Here is a 24,620-nt window from a genome sequence, read left to right on the forward strand (position 1 = left end):
CATACACGTGGCTCTTTGTACGTCCGTGTCCAGCAGCATCAGCAGGAACTCGCTGCCCAGTTAAATAAAGTGTTTTATAAAATCAAAACAATGTTTTACTTTTCAGCAGAGCAGTTCTTTTTCCCCACTGCATATTAATTATTGTAATTCCCCGCATGGTTTTTATAGTTTGTGCTGGAAATTCCTCTATAAATGTTTCAGTCGGTCCCACAGCTACACAGAACGGCTCGCCTATTCTTGCCCCGCTCTCCCAGCTGGTGCTCCGGCTCCTCTGCCACATATCTTTCTGAATTTGTCCTGATATGTCATCAGGGGTGTCCCAGCACCTCTTTCTTGCAGCTGTACCACAGATGATTCACAGCAGTAGGTTTCTCAGGCTGTCCTGGCTCTAGACATTTACATAAAGTCTTGCAGAAGTGTTTGGCTCTAAATCAAAGGTGACATGCTCAGTGAGCATAAAAGCACTACAGAGGTAGCACAGAAATGTACTGCCTGTCTTATCGCCAGGAGATCTATTTACAGTGAGAGCTAAGTGAACTGTAAATTTAAGCGTAGAGGGATTCAACTGGAATATTATAAATTATAATGTTGTTGCCTTATTTTACTGCCAAATGTTTGGCCCCTGAAATAAACCACCGTTCTTTTAACTTAACAAGTAAATGATCTTTCTCTTTCTCCCTAACACAGTAAAGTACGTTTAGCTTGACACTGCCAAACAGACTCCACAGCGAAGTAACCGAGCTAACGTGACCTAATGTTTCTATAAGACGTTAAAACTGATATTCAACTGACACAAATCGTATGTGAAAACCGGCTTATGTTATGTGTATTAATTACCCATAAAATTTTCACAGTCAACCGCAGCACCATGCAGGAAATATGACTGAGACCCTGCTCTTAGTCACAGTAGAGCAGACACCTCGGTGACGTATGTTCCACCTCACCAGAGTTAATGCTGATAACTCTCAGTGGTGAAATTAGTCTTTAGAGCCTAACCCATAAGTGTCAAAAACCTTTGAATGCTGGTGCAGTTTCTACTGAAAATGTATATTCAGTACAGATGAGGAAAAAAACCATTGTTAATTCTGTTATTAATTTTCTCAGTCTTAAAAATAACAAGAGAACTGATACGGTCGCACGGAGCCTACTGGAGCAGTAAGGTGTGTCAGTGTTCAAACTTCACTGGTAGCAAACAGAAAGTTGTGTAAATGCAAACACTTTATTGCTAATCGGGAACAGCTATAAAACCAAAAGGGTGCAAAAGGGCCGGCTACTGGCACAGCATTTAAATGTGATGCACTAACATCAGGCAAATGTTGTTGAATATAATGTGTAAATATTCCTCGTGTATGGAGTCGACACATGCTGTCATTTGAGTAGGTGGTAGTTACTTTGTGTTGACAGCTGGCAGCTCTTCTGTATCACGTACATTTTCAGATGGAAGGAAACTCTATTTACACCAGAGAGAACAGACAAAGTACACGTGACATGTCACATCTGGTTTTTACTTACAGTTGAACATGAAAAATACTGAGGTATGAACGTACACTACCAGTGCCTTCTTAATCGGGTTGGGACCATCAGTTGTGTTGTGCAGAACTCAGCTATCAGCTGTGTACCAACCTAAGGGAAGAGAAACGACATTACATTAAGAGCTGAGGGTCGGTCAGTCTTTGCTAAAACTTTAAATGGGACTTGGAGTGCAGTTGGAAAAACCAACAAGTGCTACGATGAAACTGTCTCACACGAGGACGCCTCAGGAAAGGAAGACCAAGAGTCCCCTCTGCTGCTGGGGATCCATTCATCCGAGTCACCAGCCTCAGAAATCACAGGTTAACAGCAGCTCAGATTAGAGCCCCGATAGATGCCACACAGAGCTCCAGTAGCCGACACAGAAACGTGAGCAGTTTTAGGCCACAGCTGCGCATGCGTGCATGCTGTGGTTTGTCCTGTAAAAGGAAAAGAGAAGACGCAGCAAAATGTGGGCACCACTCTGGCAGTGTTTCGGGGTCACGTGATCCCTCCCTCTGCAGAACAAAACCAGTTTCCATACGGTTAAGTCATTTGTGCTCTTTTTCTCTGGAAAGTGAGAGGCTTGTTTGTGGTTTGTCATGTTTGCAGTGCAATAACTTGCAGAAGCCAGCAGGTGGTGTCATTGACACATGTAGAGCACATTGTCATTACAGTGGCAGCGTGTGATGGCTTCTAGTTACCTTTATCACGTGGTCCAGTGAGAATATCTTCTTGTGAAAAATGAATAAATTCTCTTTTTTTCAGTGAACTTTGAAGCCCTGATCATCTCCATGGCTGTGGTGTGTGGAGTCATTCTCCTCGCCATTGCCGTCTGTTGCTGCTGCTGCTGCTGCTGCAAGAAGCGCCCTTCAAGGTAACATTACAAGTCCGAGGTAACTGAGTAACAGGAGTTTTAGAAAGCTGTGTCAGATGCATGAAAGCACTTAGTGGGCCAATGCTTTTCGGGATGAAAGGGCACTACATGGGAGCACTTTTCACCTCAGGCTCACACGGGCTGCTACAGAGTTAAAGCAACAGCTGTGTCCAGGAAAACACAGCATGTAGTGTTGAAATGGATTACAGAGAACAGTTTGGAGTAGATGTCACAGTTACTTCCTTACAGTTGTGTACTCATTATAATGGCAGAAAAAACAGGAAACAAGTGAAAGAAAACCAGAAAGATCCCTGCTTCTGCTAGCGCTAAAGAACCCAGGTTGCTCACATGCTACGATAATGTCAACATTCAGTGATTAGTCATGTTATCTGTGCTCAGGTATTTATTTCACCTTCAGTCTTTAGACTGCATCTTATCACTGTCTTTACAAAGTGAAGACGGAGGGGGTTTCTTTGTCAGACCACAAAGTCCACACTTTGTTTCATGGTTCATGTGGAAGCTTGAGTGGTTTTCACCCATGTCCTGTATAGGTGCAACTCATTGTTGCTGTTGCAAACATTACTTTGGCTTTTTAATCAAAGTAGAGCTCCTTTCATGCTCTCACTGTTGTTCCTGTAGGGAGGGGGGGGTGAAAATGTCATGTCAGTCCGCTACAGTCTGGCCTGTCACTCACTTGCAGTCCTGTGGGTGCAGGAATCTCGTTCTTGTCTATCATGTGATTGAAAACTTGGGGAAAGCTCACATGTACTACTGTTATGCACACAGATATAAATTTAATATAATTACAGTCATGTTTTCGTCTTGTTTTACTCTTTTTGGGGGTTGCCTCCAAGCATTTTACTTTGTGCATGTTAAACCTTCTTTTGTATTTGGCATTTTCATTGTGGAACATAAAAAGAAAACACTCTCTGCACTCAGGCACACATTTCATGAGTCTTATATAAATGATGCATAGAACTTCAATCAGAGTAACCCTAAAGCTAATGTTAGTTTGTAGCTGCGTGTCATTTGTCACATCCAAAGTGTGTTTTTGTCATCTTCTGGTTCCACGAGGAGCAGTGATTCTGATGCTGCCTTCATGTCTCCTTCACTCTTAAGGTTTGACAGAGAAGAGGAGAGATCTGCCAAGAGGAGGGAGGAGATCAGACAGCGCGCTGAAGAACGGTGAGACCTAGACTCACACCTTAGTCTACACAGGTTGGAAATGTCTGCAACGGTGTTTATTTCAATAACACAGGAGCCTCTTTCTCTGCATTTAACTCCAAACCGATCTTTGCTGTGTCATTCCTCTCTGGATCAAACACTGCTCGTTATTTACAGAATATTTACACACGTACTCACGAAGTTACAGGTACATGTTTAGAGGTCACTGTTTGTTTTCCTTTACCCTGCTGCAGTGTTTTCTCAGTCACCACACTGCTGCATCAAGTAATTATTTGATCCTCTGCTGAATTTGTTGGCTTGCTCGCTTTTAAAGAAATGAACAGTCTTTCATTTTTGATGCTAATCACAACAGTTATATATTTTATATCAAGTGAACTTGGTTCAAATCTCAGACCAAGCGCACACCTACGAGTCGAATCCTATTCTGTCAGCGTGGTGGGTGGCATTGCCTTTCAGCATATCCCAGTAGGACTTGGATATAATTGTCCTAAAACAGAACAGTTCATCATCCCCCAACAAAAGAGTTCATTGTATGTTTGGGAGTCGAGCAACTGGTGTCCATCCAGCCTCAGCAAGTCCACGTCCCAAAGGAGAAGCTCCGGGTTCCTCTGCTGTCGTCCCAGAACACCGATTGGATTGTCAAAGCTGGGCAGCTGCTTCATGGTAATGTGCTCATAAATAGATTGGTTTACATCCTGTGTACTACAGTCAAAGAAACAGAATCATCCAGCAGTCAGCAGACCCGAAAGGCTTCCCTCTTCCTGCACCCCATAAATGTTTCAGCCTTCTCTTCTTGTTCTGTTCCTTTACTTCCAGTGCCAGGATAGCTGGCTGATATGTTTGTGAGCAGGGCAGTCGAGCTGAAAGATGGTCAGTAACTGTGGTTTATCATCACGCTCGGCGTGCTGGGCACATCGTGGCTCACTGTGCGCCTCGTGTGTTTGAGAAAGAATGAATTATCCGACCTCTGAGCTCTTCTCTCTCGTGCTGCAGAATTGAGTCAGGGTTTCCTGCAGTGAGCATGATCAAATCTCTGAAGTTGGAGTTAGTGCAGTGACCTACATAGATGCAGTTCATGTTGTCAACAGGACATTCGGAATAGATTGGACCCATCCTAAGAGAGACTAGTGCCTGTAGACAGTGCTGCTTGGCCTCCGGAGAGCCAGCTTGAAGCACAGAGTCATCCGAGCCCAGGCGGGCCGGGGAGTCGACCCATGCAGCTATATATTTCATATTTCACATGCTGATGTAGCAGGAGAGCTACCTAAGAATTTTAATTATAATTTTGTATCTGATCAAATGCTAAATTATTAAATCATTTTAATAAGTATCTCTTGAACCTCTTGTTTCAGTGCTGTTTAAGAAGTCTGCATGTCCATGTAACATGCTGCTCAGGCTGCTTATGTTACAGTCGGCTAACAGCCAGGATCTGTTCCTGTTGGCTTGTATCTGGTTTAGCTTGTCAATAAGCCAAAGTGTTGTAATGTGTCAAGTCTTAATGCACAACAATACTATGTGAGAAGTTCATTGTAATCCACTGACATGATGCTGGGGTAACACATACAGTTTCATGTATCTATGATGATAATATGGACTGAATATGGGCCAAAATTCGCAGCTGTTACTCCATTATTTGTGTCCATGCTCCTTGGCTGAGTCATGGTAACAGCTGGAGAAAAAAATCATACACACAGGCTTTTTTATGCCATGTATTCAGTTTGAATTTTGTTTTAATCTCATGTTGATATGACTCTTTAAGTATAGCCAAAATGCATGTTTTCTAAACTGATCACACATCCAGGGTATTGAAGCTGTGATATGTCATGATACTGATGCTCAAAGATGGTTCTAGAAACATTGTTTCAAAGAACAAAAGAGAATTTGGCTTTGTGACACTTGGAGCAGGTGCAAAATGAAGTTGGTTGCCGGTCTGAGCGAAAGGCTGAAGGTGTTTTTCAGCCTTGAAATTTTCTTATTATCTTTTGTATTTATGAAGTTCTCAGGCGTCAAGAATTTAAAGTAGTTCCCTTTTTATTAGATTTTTTTTTCTTAGATTGCACAAATAACTGAAAGTTTCTTTTAGCCTTAACTTTTAACTGAACTTGAGTTGGGAAGGTTACTTTTGAATGTATTCCACTACAGATTACAGATTACATGCCCTAAAATGTATTTTGTAACATTTTCCGTTACGTTACTCAACAAGAGTAACGTATTCTGAATACTTTGGATTACTTAACATATTATCATGCTTTTTACAACTACATGAATGTACTATTGCTGTGTGATCTATTAGTATTACTGAAGGTTACTCTCCATACCAACACCAACTAGATGTTTAAATCTTAATATAAATGAGTAACAGTAGGTGCACATTAGGTAAGGCTGCACTTTTTGCAGCGATCTCGTATAGAAACTATTCAGCGCGTATATAAAACAGGTCCGCGGCTCCGAACCGTAGTATGGGGACCTCTGGCTGATACGTCGGGTTCATGTCGGCTCGTAGCTGAAAACTAGCTTTACTTTGTTGTCTGGCTCAACTTTGCTAGCGAGAGACAGAGAGAGGTGTTGAAAGGCTGCTCCAACGGAGCTTATTATTTCGGAGGAAAACATGAACACAGCGTACAGCCGAGTCTTAATAGCTTACTTACAGCTGGGCTCATCAGGCTCTCTGTTTGGCTGCAGTGGTTATTATTATATTTACATGCTTCCAGCTCCCGTTTCTGCTCCGTGACAGCTCCTACTTTTCCTTTCTCTCCCTCCTCGCTCACAGACACATCACGGGTATGGCAGTCCATTCTCCCTGCAGCACGGACTACACTGCCCTGCATGCTTTAGGGCGATGCCTGTAACACTCTGCCTGTTGCCTTCATATTAAATAATAAAAAATAAAAAAAATTTCTTCACGTCGTTATGACCGCGAGATTGAGACACGGGCGTTTGAGCCTCTTAATGCGTGTTTTGTTTGGGTTTCCACCGGCGTGGAATTACCAAAAATAGAGAGGACATAGCCGAACATATGAAACAGGAAAGTACCGCCGTGTAATCCATTTATTTCAGCAAAGTAACTGTATTCTAAATACCACCCTTTTAAACGGTAACTGTAACGGAATACAGTTACTCATATTTGTATTTTAAATACGTAACAGCGGTACATGTACTCTGTTACTCCCCAACACCACTTGTAGTATCCCATTTTCATAAATTATGAGTGGTATTGTGATGATGGAGAAGTCGAGCACCTTCAAAACCTTTAGTCTGTGTAGTGAGCCAAGCTCAGTACTCACGTTCTTTCAACTTTCCCTTTTTTTCCGTCTTCCCTCCAACATGTTGAATGCAGCCATATTTATGTGGAGGGAATGTAAACGTGTCAGTGCGATGCACACAGGCCATCGGCGTGGCTTAGGGGGACGGATGGCAGACACATCTTAACCCACCTGATTGCTCACAGATCAGTACATAGCAATAAAGCAGCGACTGCCACACACCAGAGTCTTTGAGCTGAGATGAAGTGAAGTGAGGCCTCTGGACTTCCACTACACAAAACCTGCCCCTCAGAAAGGCTGAGTGAGCAGCTTTACCACAGGCCTGTTGCTCTGTGAGTCACTGTCAGCTAAAATTTAGGAACATTTTTATGCCAGGAGTGCAAACTGATGCATTTTTCTTACTTGGTAAGCTGAATGTTATTGTGCTTATTGAAATGTTGTTTAAACGATGTCGTGCATAATAAGTATTTGGGAGTATTAGGTATTGATGGTTGCATAAGTGCCCACATATCATGACTGGCTGTTTGTAATGTTGTGGTGCAGTGTAGCTTAAATGTTTCTTGGCGAGTAAAGTGCTTGATGGGTTTGCTCTGTAAACTTGTGCATATGTAAACAGCTGTTTCAAAATAACAAAGCTGCAGAAACTTCTGGAATCGCCACTATTTCAGCCATGGTTCTCTGTAAAACCTGTTTTTCATTGGAGTCAACAGTAGAGCCAAAAACACTCATAGCTACTAACACACAGAGGAGAAATGGCATTCATCACCTGAACTCGGAGTTGCCTCCTTAGTGCTCAGCAGCCTTGTTGGTGACGCCTGTGAGCAGGTAATCGGTCATTATCTAAATAAACAGGCAGAGAGCCAGAACCTAAATTTACTGCACAGACTCACCAAAAGTTTCCAGAATCTAATGAAAAAGTTTGGTAACTTTTCCCAGACTTTGCCTGCAAGTCATGTGTAAAGTTTTTACAACAGTGCGGCTTCATCAGCAGCTCAGTCCAGAGTTACTGAACAAATACCACATTTATCTATGACTACTGCAGCCCAGCAAAAAAAACATAGTTGCTCAACCCTAAACATAGACTGGGATGAGTGCATATGTCTGCTGCTGTGCAACTGACACTGTCGTAAACCTTGACTCTGACATGCATCTCTGCAACAGTGCCAAAAAGTATTTGTCCCTTGCCTTGTTTGTTTGTTTTTGCATATTTTTCACACATTTTTAGATCATCAAACAAATTTGAGCATTAGACAAAAATAAACCAGCGAAATATAATATAGATGTGCATAGACGGGGTATTTTCACATGGGGCCAGGTAGGTTTGGGTTTGTCGGACAAATATGTGAAGAGCAGATAAAAAGAGAACTTAGGACGAGGGTGAAGACTTTTTAAGCAGCAGGAAAGGTTCTTCAGTCCAGCTGTTGATTTGGTGTCGGGAGCAGGATATCTGTAGCATTTCAGAATTGTCCCACAGAGTTGTTTTCAGGATTCACTGGGTGTCCCATTGTCTCATTACAGCTGACGTCTGTGTTGCAGTCATTTATTTCCATGTTGTTTCATTAAAGTTTGGATACTTGGCTGTATCCAAATATGGAGGCCCAGTTAGAGTTGAATGATGGCTCTCTACCTTGAGAGTTGTCTTTCTCTGGAGTGTATTTGGCACTAACAGAGTGAATACTTCCTGACCTGTTGACTAACTTCCTCTACTTTTTTTTTTTTTTTTTTTTACAGGAAGGTGGAGAGAATGGCACGCCACGATGAGATCAGGAGGAAGTATGGTGCGTATAGACTTTCCATATGGACTTTAGCTCATCCTCTTTGATCATAGTGTTTGTTTCCAGCCCTCTCTGATGTACACTGAAGGTGAGGTGACCAGTAGGTCTAACACGGAGTAGCCAGCTCTGTGTTCTCTGTTCTGTGTGTGTCAGCAGTGTCTCTGATGCATGCTTAACTATTTTAAGAGTTTTTCAGTGTCAGTGACTTTGATTTCCACACCCTGGGCCACTGATACATTATTCAACAGAATATGCTTCGTCCCCAAGCAACCTACACTGTAGGTGTACATGAACTAGGCGACATAGGGTTTTCAAATTGATGCCATAGGTGCATAGGCTAGGAGGCTGGGGGAGCTGTCAGTATCTTTTACTTATCTCCTATTTATTAAATAAACACCTTTTTTGTATCGCTAACGGCTGTACAAAATGTAACATGAGACCATCCCTCACTTGAAGAGCCTGCAAAAATCCCAGGAATGTGGCATTTCTCCTCGCTGCCATACCAATTTGTCTAGCTCACCACTTCACCAGTTAACATGGGCTAACCTGAGCTGGACAACATTGTTATTATACTGATATTCAGTATTAATGCTGGTCTTTCAGTTGTGTTACAATAGATATGACACACTCCACACACAATAGTGCAACATAATAATGGCTAAGCTGCTGGTGTCATCAATAAGAGTGGCAATAATAAAAGCTTGAATGTTTTCATGATCCATGAACTCAAATGAAGCTTTGCCAGTTTAGTTAGCAAAACGTTTGTGTGTAATAAACGGCTGCCTGAGCTGTGCTGTAATTAAAAGCTAGGAGTTTTAGATGACCTAAAAGCAAATCCTATTTTTTGTGGAGCTAATTTAATCTCCGTGTTTGTATGCAGTTAAAGTAGCGGTCCCTGCTAGGCATGGGAAAATATGACAACCACTCTCCGGTGCTCAGAGTTGTGACTGAAATGTTTATGCAATAAAATCTGTTTTTAAGCAGCTGAAGGTACAAAAATAGTCAAACTTTAAAACCTGATCACTACCTCGCATTTGTTGCCACATGCTTTAACTTAATCAGAGCATTTTTGCTGTCAGTGAAACAGGAAATATTCTAAAAATAAATGAGTCATGAGCAAACTACGAGTGTGCGCTGCAGCAAAGTATAGAAGAAGTATCAACATCACACAGCACTGCTTTCTATTTATTTCCAATCAATGCACTGATTCTAATCCATCGCTCTGCCCTCTGCAGGGAAGTGGGCGGTAAGGGTTGGCCTGTCAGCGGCTCGATAAAGACAGACTCGTTCGTTCCGTAGATGTGGGAGAAGCTCGAGTGTCCGTGCGTCGTGTCTGTCCATCCGTTCACTGTAGTAAGATGTCAGGTTATGTGGGTTGAGTGTAACGACTGCACGACAGAGTGATGGATGGTGGTCTGTTTCTTAGGCCTGCAGCTCTCATTAGTTTCCTTCCACAGGGGCTTTAGTAGAGACTGCTCTCCTTTCACATTTGGTCTGGTCGGTTCTCTACAACTACAATCCACATCCTCTTATTTCCTTGAAATCAGACACAGCGGAAGATTCCCTGAGGGTGGGTCAGGAGGTTATTCAGCAAAACTGGAAATGATCTCTTGTCATTACCAGTTGAAAATATCCCAGAAAGACAGCACAGATTTGAATTACACGTTTCACTTTTTGCAGTTTAACCCCAGCGCTCTGTCATAGCCTGCATTTAGTTAAGTTTTATTTTTAGGGAGCAGCTGCTGCTTCAAGGTGTTGTATAAAGTCATGTAGAGACTCTACAATAATACGAAACTGTGAACACTAGACTTCTACAGTTCTACAGCATGGCGCTGAATGAGCATTAACTATTGTACAGTTGGAGGTTTATTTTGGTTCAAGTCTGAAATGAATCCTGTATCACTGCAGTTTGCTTCAAAAAGCCCTCGTCGACTGGAAGAGTGTGAGAATGGCTGGCAGATTGGTGTTGTAGTGAACCGCTCTGGTAAAAAGAGCTTTCAGTTCAGCTGCACCTGTGGGCAGTGACAAACAGAAGGTTGGATACAAATGGCAGAATCAGCTTAGTCTCCAGGAGGACTCGACTCCGCCTTTAGACATTCGAGAATGTAACCAGCTGAGGAGGTTCAGGCAGCTGATCAGGATGTCTAAGCATTGAGGATTAAACTCAGATCACATTGGAGAGGTTATACATCCTGTCTGGCGAAACATTGCTGGGGTAACACCCTGCTTCACCTGCTCACACCAGGAGGATGGTGCAAACTGACTTTGTTAAATCTGTGGAAATGCAATAAAGCATGATTAGGGCCTAAAGTCATTACTTTGCCATTTATGTAGTCCAGTAATTAGAGGGCTGTAGAATGTGAGAATAGCCCGTGTAACCTATAATCCATTTTAATCATGAATGAAATCAACTTTTCACGCTTAAAACGAGCATCGACTATGAAGACACACCATGCTTATTATATTGGCATTATTATCAGAATCTTATGTAAAGAAAAAATTTCAAACAGCAGCAGTGGAGTGCCGCCAGGTTACATTATCAACCCAAAATGCAGCAACAGTGGCCATAATGTGCTTAAACATGAGGACAGCATCGTTCTGCAGGAGAAGGCTCCTCCTATATTGAAATAGTTGGAAATGCTTTACGCATTCAGTGTTTGGTATTTGTGCACTAACTGCCATCGATTAATCAGTTTCTTAGTGGCAGCGAGAGTGTCCCTTTTAATGTGTATTGATCCGTGGACGTGGAAAGTTCAGGCTCCGCAGGAGAACTGTGCAGGTTCAAACCTCAGTAACACTTGGAGTATGAAGAACAACTTTATAGTTTAACCTGCTTGTGGCCTTCATCAAGGTTAGAGGTGCATTGATCCAACTTATTCCACGTACTCCTCAGAAGCCATTGTTGAATAAATACGCTGTTTTCTTCAGTCAGCCTTGGAATCATTTGTTTGTGTGTAAGACGACAGCAGGCCTGACTGAAACGTTTATTAACTAAACCAAAGGTAAGAAAGAAATGCATCTGGAAATATACTGTAACCTGCACTTGAGTAAAATAATTAATAACACCAGGACAGAGATAAATGACGCAAGAAAATGACTTTATTAGTGAGCCTGTTTATTTGCACTGGGCTTATTTAGGTGAGCCTTCATTGCACTCTGCGGTTATTAATGCTCGTGCTAGTTTCTCCTTTCACCTGCTGCATTTCTCATGTAAAGTTCCACCAAAACATGTTCTCACGAGAACAAAAAGGCCAGGACCAAACATGAGGGATATTGGGAAGCCGAGCAGGAGAGAATCCTCTGAACTTTCCAGTCAAATCATTTCATCAAAGTTTGCTTCAAACAAAAACGACTGCAAACACTCTTCTGTTATGTTGGTGCTTATTAGCTACCAGTCTGCTCCTCATGGCTTAGTGAACACAACATAGTTAATTAATGTTATCATAAAACAAAGTACAGACATCCTTCTAAACGGCAAAGATATGGAGGAGAAAACCGATTCAGAACAACCACAGACATCAGCAAAGATGTCTGCCGGTGACATGGCACACACAGTAATATGCAGTTAATAAAAGTCCATAGGAACGGTTACAAAATTGATAAGGTGGGCAGTTGTTTTCATTGCCCATAGAAATAAATAATTCCATTGATCGTGTGTATGAAAAACTTGCTGATGGCGGTTTAGCAGCACATGCTGTCATACTGCATTCATTGTTAATGAAACATCAGCGTGAACAGAATATCCGGGATGGATTTCCCAGTTTGTCCTCAGACTGATGCTTCCTCCAAGGCATCTCTGGAAAATGTGGAGCAGAATTTGACCCAGCATGACTTTGTCTGTTTTCATTTTGTCTCCACGTTGTGTGTGCAGGTCTGATGGGCGACACGGACCACCCGTACAGCAAGTTTGAGAACGAGTAAAGCAGCTGCAACGGAGGACGTCCGCGGGCCGCGGCTCTCACGGCTTTGCTTTTAGCTCGGAGTGATTTTCTCCCACACAGTGCTGCAGAGCAGCAGCTGTCCGGTGATCTCGTTCAGACGTCAAACCTGATTGAAAATATTCTGAATTAGTTTAGCTTTGTGATTCTTTATGAAGGCAGTCGTGTGTGTTTAGTCGTTAAATCTTGTTTTTAAACTTTTTGCAAACCTTTTTTCTCTCTTTTTAAATGTTGTACTCTCACATCAATCTTTGCACTTTGTACATACGTTGATTAAACAGTGATGACTGTGTTTCGATTCATTAATAAACCTCTTTAAGCTTTTTTTGTTTGTTTTAAATGTATGAGCTTCTGAGAGAGTGCATAAAGTGAGAGCATGATAAATTGCTGAGTGTAGCCCTGTCATAGACGACAGCACAAGCTGACCTCTGTCATTTTCCGATAACTTTTTAATTGAAAACATCGGGAAGGAGAATGTTGCTCCGAGTCGGACACCCACTAGTCTGCTTAATAACATGAAACTAAAATGCCTCAAAGCTGGACTGACCATGTTAACAAATGTTTTCCTCTCCGTCCACTGCTGTTCTCCCACTTCAGCGATGATCCACTTTAACCCTTTGATTATCAAGGCTGAAATAAAATGATTAATGATGAGCCTAAAAACTGCAAAATTGATGGCACTAAACCTCTCACTTTTATATCATTTTAATAAAGCAAATGCATTTATATTCACTTTTCAAAGCCCACATTAAAAATGGGTTGATTGTTCAAAATATTTTTGTATATTAGCGATTGTTGATTAGCAGTCCTTGGTTCAGCTGTTTTAGCTCCCAGTCTCTTCATGTTGACTGTTCTGAGCTTCTGTCCATCAGAAACAGGTTTGAACAGTGAACAACCTCTTGGCTCTGACACCATACAGACCCAAGAGTACAAAAAAACTGACCTCGTTATTTGCCCTGGTCCTGAAGATTACCCACAATAAATACATGACAGAAAATAAGGAAAAGCAGAGTGTGCATGCATGAATTCTGGATCGAGAACAGTCAACAGTTTGTAGAGAAACATTGTGGATTTAGATTTATTGTAATACCAGCGTAGTGAGGTGATGAGGAAGTTACATTCTCTGCCTGTTTTTGATCTATGTTATTACTCATGCTGTAGTTTTCTAAAGTGGCTGAAGACTGGAAAGATTCTGCAAGCCTGAAGCACAAAGACTCCCAACCGATGTGATTTTGGACACGATACAGAGATGTATGAAACTCAGTTTAGCTGTGTGATTGATCTGTTAGCTTTCAGAGTTGAATCAAATATGACTCCACGATTTAGGGCGGAAACAAATGTAAAAGATGATGTTACGTCTGCTCTTTGAATGTTTGAAGGGTTCTGTTCAATAACACAACATTAAGATTGAAGTGGTGGGTTGAACCTGGAGCCGTGACTTAAATGTATAAATATTAGTCTCGGCGCCTGTCACATGGTTTAGTATGCAGCTACATACTCTCACAGCAGTGTCCTTCTCAATGCATTATTGCTACTATACCTATATAATGTTAAATAATATGAAATTTGGGGGTTTAAACCTAATGAACCAATCGTTTCAGCTATAGCGGGGGGCTAACATGTCAGAGCCGTGCTCGGGAATGACCATCAGACTCCTCAGTAAAGGGACACATGAAGAAAAAGGAATCTCCTCTCCTCACATTACCTGTCAGCATTCAGGTTCAGTTCCCTCACTGCCATGTGGTGCCGCCAGTGTACGTGGTTACCTCAGTCAAGCACGCAGGCTTGGTTCCCTTTTTAGAAGCCTTTTGTTAGCTTTTTATTATGACACTAATGACATATAAATAATGCAGCTGTCTAGATATGAATAAATGTATATCATGGTCAATCTGCAGTCAATCTATAATAGCTACTATCTATACTATATATATGTTTTTCCAAATAAAGCCTAATATTCTGGTTATTCCAAAGAACTGAATTAAATGAAAGGTTGGATATGCTGAGTATGGATGTCTCATCTTATCACTGGCATATGGTCAGGACCTGCTGGGATAATATTTTAAAGCACTATACCAGTCATTTTTCAACATGAATGATCGCGTGATCAACCTCAATTAAAGTCCTTCACTATGTGGAATAGACGCCATGAGACCGCATCCAGATGTTCTGTGTTGGTGCCAAAACTGTTGTGGGATTTGAAATAGATGAGAAGTTTCTTCTAATTTGTGATTAAAGTAAAATACATACATTAAAGACATACACCAATCAGGCATAACATTTTAACACAAGCGTGTTAAATAATAATGGTAAATGGACTGATTCTTATACAGTACTTTTCTACTCTCCCACACAAGCACTGTTATCTATGCTTTCTAACTCTATCATTCATACTCCGATGGATGCATCAGAGAGCAAGTCAGGCTATGCAAACCGGGCAGCCAGGGACCGACCACCAACCATCCGATCAGCAGCTGACCTGTTCTACCTCCTGCGCTACAGCCACCCTAATATGGGGTAGGCAAAAAATGTGATGTATTAGAAGCAGGAAAAATTGGCAAGCTAAACGACTGGGTCAGACTACCTCCAAAACTGCAGCTTTTGTGGGACGGTCCCATTGTACAGTGATCAGTCTTTATCAAAAGTGGTCCAAGGAAGGAACAGTGATGAACAAGTGACAGAGTCATGGGCAGCTTGTTGACACAGGTAGGTAGTGAAGGCTGCCCTGTGTGGTCTGATCCAACCAATCCAACCAGTAAGCTACTGTTGCTGAAACCACCAAAAAAAGTCAATGCTGGTTCTGATAGAAAGGTGTCAGAATACATAGCGTTACACAGTTTGTTGCGTTTGGGGCTGCATAGCCAGAGAGCAGTCAGGGTGCCCATAGTAACCCATGTAAAGCACCAACGAAGGAGACGTGAGCATCAGGACTGAACTATGGAGCAATGGAAGAAGGTGATCTGATGAATCACATTTTCTTTGGCATCGCATGAATAGCTGGGTTGCGTCACTTACCTCAGGAACACCTCGCACAGGAATGCACTATGAGAAGAAGCTGACAGAGGCAATGTGATGCTTTGGGCAAACCTTGGGAGTGGCACGAGCATCTACCTAAGCATTGTTGCCATGTAGACGTTTTCATGGAAATGGTATTCCCTGATGGCCGTTGCCTCTTTCAGCAGAAAACGTACCCTGCCTCAAAGCAAAAACAGTTCATGAATTGTTTGAGAAGCACAACAACAACAAGCTTGAGGTGTTGGCTTGGGCTCCAAATTCCCCAGATCCCATCTCGAGCATCTGTGGGATGTGCTGGACAAGCAAGTCTCATCCACGGAGGCCCCCACCTCACAACTTAAAAGATCTTGGTGCAGATACCACAGCTCACCTTCAGGGGTCCAGTGGAATCCATGTCTTGATTACGCTGTTTGTTTGTTTTTTGCTCCAGTTTTGGTGTGTTGAATGACTTTGCCCTTATTAGGAGGAGGAGTTGGCCGTCCAATTGGGGTCTGGAATGTGGGGCCTCCCTGCTGCTACGGAGTCAGGGCGGTCTGCATCTCCCCACGCCAGGGAAAAGGGTAACACCACCTGGGTCTGGGTGCCTTTTCCCCCTCCAGGGGCAAGGGTACCTAGAACCGGTTCTTAGAGTACGCTTGGGGAGTGTGATTGTGTGTACAGTGTCTATTTATGTCTGTCTCCACGTTGGGTGAGTGTGGAGTAAGTGTATATGAGAGCATGAGGGTGGGAATGGATGTTTGTATCTGTGTGTGTCTGTATGTCTGTGTCCATATGTCAGGTTGGGTGTCAGACGCCACCTCTCTGGGGACATCTCAGGCCCTCCAAGGTATGGAGGCCTATCTCCCCCCACCACTTTCCCTGCCAGTGGCGGACTCCCTCAGACATCGGTGCATTGGTGGTTCTTGGCTCTGAGAGCCTCTGAATGTCTGGAGCCTGGATCTCCTCCATACCTGCTTCATGCCCAGGAGGACGGGTCCATGGCTCCCCACACCCTGTAGCACAGTGGTTCCCAAACTTTTTTTGCTGGGCCCCCCTTTGTTTTGCAAGAAAAATGTTCGCCCCCCCCACACACACACACACACACACACACACACACACACACACGTGCACGTGTGTACGCACATGCACGCACACATCCTCTAACCACACACGCCCATATTTTGCTCCATTGCGGTTTATTTCACACCTCAAACATTTAGTAAACAATTAAGCAAATACAATAATCTGCAATAAATCACAGGTAGTAATAAAATAAACTACTAACTCTTTTACGCTACGTCCGCACCTACACGGGTATTTTTGAAAACAAACTGTGGGATCCTGTTTGTCTGTGATTTAAACAGCCCAGTGCTGCTCCCGACGCAGGGGAAACCAGTCCTGCAGGGAGACCTGCCTCGGCACCTGTGCAGGTGAAGCCAAAGGGAAGATTTGCTTCACCATGTTTTCTAGTCTTTGGCTTAGAATGAAGTTTGTTTGGAAACATATTCAGCGATGCTTCATCTCCTGCTTTGCGTTTCTGTAGGCGCCCGTGCTAGCAGTGTCCAAGCGTTTTGTTTTTTTCCCCCTTTTCATCCTGCGCCCCCCCTGCCATGGCTCTGTGCCCCCCCCTAGGGGCGGGCCCCACACTTTGGGAAGGTCTGCTCTAGCAGATCATTACATGAAGGAACCTTTTAAAAACAAGCGCGCTCATGCTCACAGGTGTACACACGGGTGCTCACACACACAAACGACACCATTTTTGGCTCCTACCTCAAAGCACACTGTGTTCTGTTGATCTTATGTGCTGCACAATAATGTTCAATATTCAGTGTTTACTGTTATTTTCACATAGATCATCGCGATGATGTTGTTTATTATGTTGCTCTTTTTTTTTTTGCTTGTTTTCTCTTTTTTCTTTCTCAACAGGTGATCCAGGTGATTGATATTTGGATTTTTTGTCTGTTTGTTTTGTTGGTTTTTGTTTTTTGCCCTTTATCACCGTCCCTCTTCCCCGCTGTTTTTCTTTCCCTCTTTCTTTCCCCCAGTCAAGTCTGTCCCGTGTGGAGCAAGTGAAAATAAGATAAACAATAAAAGCAAAGGTGAATCAAATAGACCAATACAGCGAGGCTGGGATGGTCCATTTGGTAAAGTAAATCCGTTGGGAATCTTTCTTCGCCTTTAGACAATAATTCTGATGGCAAAAGAGCCAAACGGGACAGACGGAAGAAAAAAAGAAAAGAATAAAAGGAGGTGTCGTAACTGATGGCCTCCAGAACCTACAGTAAGCACTGTGGCTCCTGTTCAGGCTGTTAATGCCTCACACCTGAGATGTGAAAATACAAAAAACCACTTCCACATTCATTCTGATGCTTGGTTTGGGAAAGAAACCAACTAAATAATGTTTTGTGACATTTTGTATGTAAATCATGTAAACTTGTAAAGACTAAACCTGTCTTACAAAATGCATTTTCAAAAACTGTGTCAGTTGTTCCAGAAAATTAGGAAAATAAAATATGCTTATAACTGTACTTGTACCTGTACTTTTGGCTGTATTTTAGGAGAATGGAACCTGTTTTTCCTCTATCGATTTCTGAAGCATTTGAATAAAACAACACTTACTTTCTTTCAGAACAAGTAAATGAGACTCTTTCCTTCTACGTCAACATTAGTGTGTAAAAAAAATCATTTTTAGTAGTTTTTATTTTGTTACTTAAACTAATTGGTGAAGTGAAATATCCTAAAAATATCCATTGTTACGTCAACATACATTTCCTATTCCAGTTTTTTTTTTCCTTTTTTGACCTCCTGGTTCTTTAGCCGTCAGAATTGTTGTCTGAAGACCAACAAGGAGACCCAATGGATTTACTTTGCCAAATGGATCATCACGGCCTTGCTGTATTGGTCCATTTGATCGACCTTTGTTGTTATTATTTATTTTATTTTATTTTTAGTTGTTACAGATGGGACAGACATGACTGGGGGATAGGAAAGGGAGAAAGAAAAGAAAATCAGAAGGGAAGAGGGACAGTGAGAAAGGGCACAAAAAGAGAAAGAAAAGAAAAAAATCTCCTGGATCACCTGTTGAGAGAAAAAGAAGAGAAAACAAGCAAAAAAAAAAAACAGAGCAACATACTAAACACAACACCATCGCATTAATCTAGCTAAGTGTAAACAGCAGTAAATACTAAATATTCAATGTTGTTTTGTAGCAAGCAGGACCGACAGCACACAATGTGCTTGGAAATAGCAGCCAATAGAGGTGTAGTTTATGTCTATGGACAGTGAACACCCGTGTGCACACCTGTGTGGATCAGCGCGCTTGTATTCAAAAGGTTTCCACATGTAATGGTCTGCTAGAGGATGTAGAGAGCCATAGCCCCGTCCCCCAGGGCATGAAGCAGGCATGGAGGAGATCCAGGCCCCAGACATCCAGACATCCAGAGGCCCCAGAGTGCGAGAGCCCAAGGAGGACCACCGGAGGGGCATCCGTGCCACCCTCATGGGAAGAGCTGAGGAGAGCCCCAGATGAGGGGTCACCCAGTAGCCACGGAGCAGAAGTCAGAGGGGGCTGCAGTGGCGTGCCCGCCGGCTCTGCCGGCAGCCAGCTGTGCCAGAGTGAACCGCATATGCACACATATACAAATACTCAGCACTCACCCACCCCTATTCCAGTTTTTAAGTCAACCAGGTTAATAAGGTTAACTAAAGGTTAACTAGAATTTACACTGCCGAATGGTCAGTTCTGAGTTACTGTAGTCATACTTTTTAGACTCAAGCACTTAACGTATATAAACATAAGCAAAATAAATCTTGCTTCTTTATATAGTGTATTTACTGCATGAAAAACATTTGAAAAATTGCATTGAAATAAAGTTGTTTATCAGTTCTTGTCAGAGTTTCCTTCATATAGGTGCCCCATGTTTCACTACAGAGTAACTATTAGCATTAGTGAGATGTCGCCCGTTGTCAGACAAAACAGTGTCTACATTTCATTACTTGAGAGCTTTCTTAGGTTTTTAAACTTTCATAACCTTTGATTGAAGCTAGCAGGTAACATTTTTGAGTCCAGTAATAATCTGTGCTTTGGATGATAATAACAGATTGAGTGTTCATGTTCCTTGTTAGTTGACTTACACGTACGTTTGGGCTTTGAACACCTAAATTACCTCATATCATGTGAATTCCAAAAATCATGCAGGCTACTGACTGTGCTGGCTACACTAGTTAGCATTAAGGGAAAAAAAGTTTAGAGATTTGTACATTAGCTTAGCTATGGGTTGCTAACCGGCTTGTCTCAGCTAGCGATAGTACACTGATTGCCGCTCGGTATTAAGCACCTCCTTATGAATTTCAGTTTTTAAAGTGTTGTTTTCATAAAGAATAACCCATTCCAGACACCTAAACTTGAATCCTGTGTCACATCTTTTTTAAATACAGGACTAATTATAAAAGAGTAATGTGACCATTAGCTTGTCACTCACTGATTGAAGAAGTCGCATTGTCAAACATCAAGCTGAGCTATCACCGTGTTGGTGGAACTGGATTTGACTAGCAAGACATAAATCTGACTTCACTGCACGTTTGTTAGCGAGCAACTTGGTATTAATATGAAGCAAACCTGCTTTGAGACCATGAGTTACAAAATCAACACTATATTATGCTAACTTAAAAACAGCAACTGAGACCATAAAGTCATCAAGAAAGTGTTGCTGACATCACACATCAAGTGAGAAGTAGGAATAACCCTCTGCTGGTAATTAGAAAACAATGCAGGTCTATGGATCTTCCACTCAGACTTTCAGACCCAGGAACTATGCCCAGCTGTTACATGTTGTGCATGGATCAATGTGAGCTGATAAATGAATTCAATAAATTGACTTCACATGACAGGCCAGAGGTTCAGTCTTAAAACTAGCAGGGCTGAACAAGGTGTTATTATCAAATATAACTATTATTTGTAAAAAAAATAAATAAATACCATAAAAAACCTTAATGTGTTACATTTAATAATTCTGTGTTATTGCTACAAGTGAATATAGCTGCTAATGATCCATAATGGGATGATGATTCCACTGCAAATACTCAGAAAGGCACAAACACTGGACGTTGTTATGTACAGGTCTGTGGGGACTGACCTGCATTTGCATTTGTGGAGTCAGAGGCCAACAGAGGAACTGGAGTTTTGTCACTTCTGCTATGGTTTCACTTTTGACTTCAGGGGTTGCCACTTGGTTTCCAAATTACACATCAAAAATTACAGATTACAAATTACAGTTACAAATTGCCTATAAACAGATGGTGGTATGTGATTGGTTTGATAAGTGTGACAACATTTAACACTTTTGCATAAGGCAAATGCAATTTAGCTTTACCTGTCCCAGGAAAGAATCTCATTGATACATATCTGCGCTCTGACATCATCAGAGATGAACTCTGGACTGTCAGAGTAGCACTTCTGCTTTCACAGTGCACTGGTTTCTAGTTGTTTTCAGTGCCTGTAGAAAGTGTCCTAAATAACAGTACTCCCATTCTGTACCCTGTTCCTTAAAATCATTTCTACTGAAAGCTAAGATGTGAACTCTCTGGTCTTAACTCACTTCTAATCTGACATGTTCTGCTTTTGTAGGGCAGCAGAGAGGTGTGCATGCTGCCTACAAACACACAACAATCAAGCACCAGTTTAAACTAATGAAGCCATACATTTGTTTCCATTATTGCTGTGCCCCAGTTAAAGTAATGAGACCGCAGTATGAAAACACTCAAGCCTGCTGCATTCCTGAGATGATTGCAGAGCCAAACACTGCCATGTGTTATGGCACACCTAAAGACCACTGACCCGCTCACATGGTTGCTGTGAGTCTCTGCAGTACAGACATGATCAGGTCTGAGCAGCACATAAAGACACATGACAGTGTGGAGCTCACTGCTGCAGGATTCAGATTACTGATGCAGGACCTGAATAGCTCTGGTATCTTTAATCCCACAGCCCGCTTTACTCTCAATCATGCTCTGTTGCGAGTTTCATTGTGGCTGAAGTGGACTGCTGACTATTATAAAGTGCTCAGTTTCTAGGGCATGGGTTGGTGTGGCGGAGGAGGATGCTGGGATAGCGTGAGATGGAGGCAGATGATCCGCAGTGGCGACCCCTAAAGGGAGAAGACGACAGAAGAAGCAGCAGCTTAGTCCTTGTAAAACAAAAGCTTGCAGAGAGGACATGGTTTCATGGTATGATGATGACAAAAGGATGACAGCATAGGTGACACAGCTATAGAATTTTTATTATGATGTAACACAGGAATGATGTAAGAAGTGCAAAAGAACACACGTGTACCAAACCCGGTGATTTGTGTGCACTGATTTTCTCAGTTAGACAAACTCGGTCTTCATCATCTGAGGCTGTGATATTCCAGACTGAGGTGAAGAAGAAGCCCGATGAAGCCGATGCTTTGCGGGGCGAGGGTGGGGGGCACCTCGACCCGCGCTCCGAGCCTGGGTCTTGTAGAGGGCAGCAGTCTCAAGCTGGAGCGCGGAGAGCAGCCCGGTACTCTACAAATATTCCTCCTGCTGCAACACACTGGAGGGCGGGGCTGGATGCTTGACAGCCACTCTCTGAGACCAATGAAAAGCCGGTGTTCCCGGGAACCTTCCAATCTCCGCATCCCGGGCGGGGTCTGAAGGGTCGAAACCGGAGAGAGAATCCCAAAAAAAATTATATGTAGACTGTGGCGGAGCTGGGAGCGAGCGGGACGCTGAGGGAAGAAAAAGAAGTGAGAAGACGAGCTCCGTTTGCTCGCTGTGCCAGTGCGCAGACAATTACGCACGCTTGCCACTTTGGTTGCTCCAGCGCGGACTTTTTGTGCCTCTTGTGGAAATGGAGCCGCATTCTTGAGTCAGTCTCAAGAAGGCATTTGTTCTCACTAGTTGATGAGAGCAGTGAGAGCCGCTCAGGCTCCGTTTCCTGTGTTTGCCAGCGCGTTGCAGCTGGGCTGAAGAAGCCCCGCAGGGCTGCCTGAGCACCGGTCCTCCTCCTCCTCCTCCGCTTGAAGCCCCACAGCCAGCCCGCTGCCAAAGTCGGTGGGAGAGAGAGAAAAAGATAATAATGTGCGACCTGATGCCAGCCTCTCAGCCCCCGGAGAAAATGGGCAAAATGAAAAAGTTGAGGAGAACTTTGTCAGAGAGTTTCCGGAGTATCGGTGAGTACCGTTTCCCTTTTTCGAGCCTGTTGTTCATAAAAACCCAGAAAACAGATGTGAAATGTCTCCTGCAGCAGCTCAGACCGCCGCTTCCCACTGAGATGATGTCTGCTCACAGTTTGCGGCCGTGGAAAACCCACATCAGTGGGCTTGTTCGGGTGTTTAAGCACTGCGCACCTCATTTTGAAGGAAAACTGCAGATTTGTCAACTTTCTGAACTGTTGTGAGGATTTTCCAGCAGACTGTCCGCTGCTGACCAGCGGGGCTCACACTTTTCCACTAACGGTCACTAAGTGTTGGTACACAGCATCATCTTCGTGAATTCAATCATATTCATAGGAAGATGACTGACGTTTGTTTTTATCGCTGCATTTTGCGTCTGTGCTCAGCTCGTCTTTTATAGAAACAACAATGGACGCGATCAGTTCTCCGCTTTTCACATCACCTCTTGTTTTGAAGATACTTGTCTGTTTCAGCATCTCTATTGTGAGGCGTGTATCACCGTCTCTGGGCTCTTGGGCAGAAAACATCTGTACAGATGTCGGCCTGAACATTCTCCTCTGAAGTTTGGAGAATGTGCGTGACACACTGATTTATGACGGAAATGATTCATGGAAGTGATGACAGATTCATGACAAAGGAAGTAGTTCATATTTCGGTAAATGTCCCAAAGCGGAATGTTTATTTATTTATTTGTTGCAGTTTTCATATCAGTAACCAAAACATTAATATCACTGGTGTCGGTTCGGTTTATGTTTTGGACTTTGATAAAAAATATAAGAGATGAACTTTTCTCTCCGTTTGATTTTCCTTACCTGTTCTAACATGACGCAGTAAACATGAGAAACGAGGGCCTGGCTGATCATCATCTTCATGGTAATTAAGGTGTATTGTGTTTATCTGCAGGAACACAGGCGCTCTCATTCTCGAGCAATCTGCTGATCATGACAATGCTTTTGTTTCCAAAGTGTCACAAATGAAATCTTTGCCCCCAGCAGCATTTTCAGATATTCCCACCAGGAAGCAGGATTATTTTCCTCATGTTATTTCTGCGTGCACTAACGCACACATTTCTGCAGTCACTTTTCACCTTAAAACAGAACATCAGCAGTTTTTATGATGAGTTCACATTCAGCTCTTAGATTCAATTGAGTCATTGTGTTATGGAGACAGTGTATATGAAGTGCATGCACGACTTTGTTTCACACATTGTAATTTATCTGTGATTGACTGTCAGTGTCAGCAATATTGTTCCTAAGGGATTCATAATTAAATATATGAACTAGAGGAAAGTAAAGCGATCTTAGTTTGTCACAGAATTTGGGGCCTGCATATATTTATCAGATATTTTGTTTGATGATGGCCCAAATGTTCATTTCGACTGGACTGCAGGCCAGTGTGGCACCCAGAGCCATGCTCCAGGACAGTGAGTAATGTGGTTTGGCATCGTCTTCCTCAAACAAGCAAACTTCACCTGGGAGAAATAAAAACTGCATATTTTGTCATTAACTCTGTGACACCTAAATGATGTCGTTATGGTTTCCATGTTGGTCGTGTTGAACGAAAGCATCGACATGATCTACAACTGAGGATGTGCGTACTCGCTGCAGTTAAGTAAGGCGAGCCTCTGCATCAGTGCTAGTTAGAAGAAACTTAAACCAGAAATGAGGTCTTTGATGTCATCTTAATGATTTATTGATCAAAAACAGACAAAAATCCATATAAATCAGAAACCATGATTCTTATAAGTTTGGTGTGTATTGTGAACATATAGAAAGATTTCGGACCTCTATCAAGCTCATAATAGTGCTGCATAGAACTGTTTAAAATATGTTTCTTTTGGCCATTGTTGGTACTGACATCAGGGATATAAAAGGATTTTAATAATG

At 42.5% G+C, this 24,620-nt stretch overlaps 2 protein-coding genes across 2 annotated transcripts in view; both read left to right on the forward strand.

Annotated features, from left to right (window-relative positions):
* The window catches only part of LOC147318307 (pituitary tumor-transforming gene 1 protein-interacting protein), a 16,262-nt gene extending 3,391 nt beyond the window's left edge, over positions 1 to 12,871 (forward strand). Inside the window, exons 4-7 of the mRNA XM_086310191.1 lie at positions 2,278 to 2,386; positions 3,506 to 3,571; positions 8,566 to 8,612; positions 12,481 to 12,871. Of these exons, the coding sequence (XP_086166317.1) occupies positions 2,278 to 2,386; positions 3,506 to 3,571; positions 8,566 to 8,612; positions 12,481 to 12,530 (272 nt within the window). The 3' untranslated portion in view covers positions 12,531 to 12,871. The remainder of the gene's footprint in view (positions 1 to 2,277; positions 2,387 to 3,505; positions 3,572 to 8,565; positions 8,613 to 12,480) is intronic.
* Positions 12,872 to 22,258: 9,387 nt separating this feature from the next.
* The window catches only part of cdk14 (cyclin dependent kinase 14), a 238,337-nt gene continuing 235,975 nt past the window's right edge, over positions 22,259 to 24,620 (forward strand). The window contains exon 1 of the mRNA XM_086310192.1: positions 22,259 to 22,731. Coding sequence (XP_086166318.1) covers positions 22,638 to 22,731 — 94 coding nt within the window. The 5' untranslated portion in view covers positions 22,259 to 22,637. The remainder of the gene's footprint in view (positions 22,732 to 24,620) is intronic.

The sequence above is a fragment of the Aulonocara sp. 'chitande type north' Nkhata Bay genome, linkage group LG11, assembly GCF_057382095.1.
Source record: "Aulonocara sp. 'chitande type north' Nkhata Bay isolate Kocher_YH1m ecotype deep benthic linkage group LG11, A_spYH_male_GT1.1, whole genome shotgun sequence".
Taxonomy (NCBI): domain Eukaryota; kingdom Metazoa; phylum Chordata; class Actinopteri; order Cichliformes; family Cichlidae; genus Aulonocara; species Aulonocara sp. 'chitande type north' Nkhata Bay.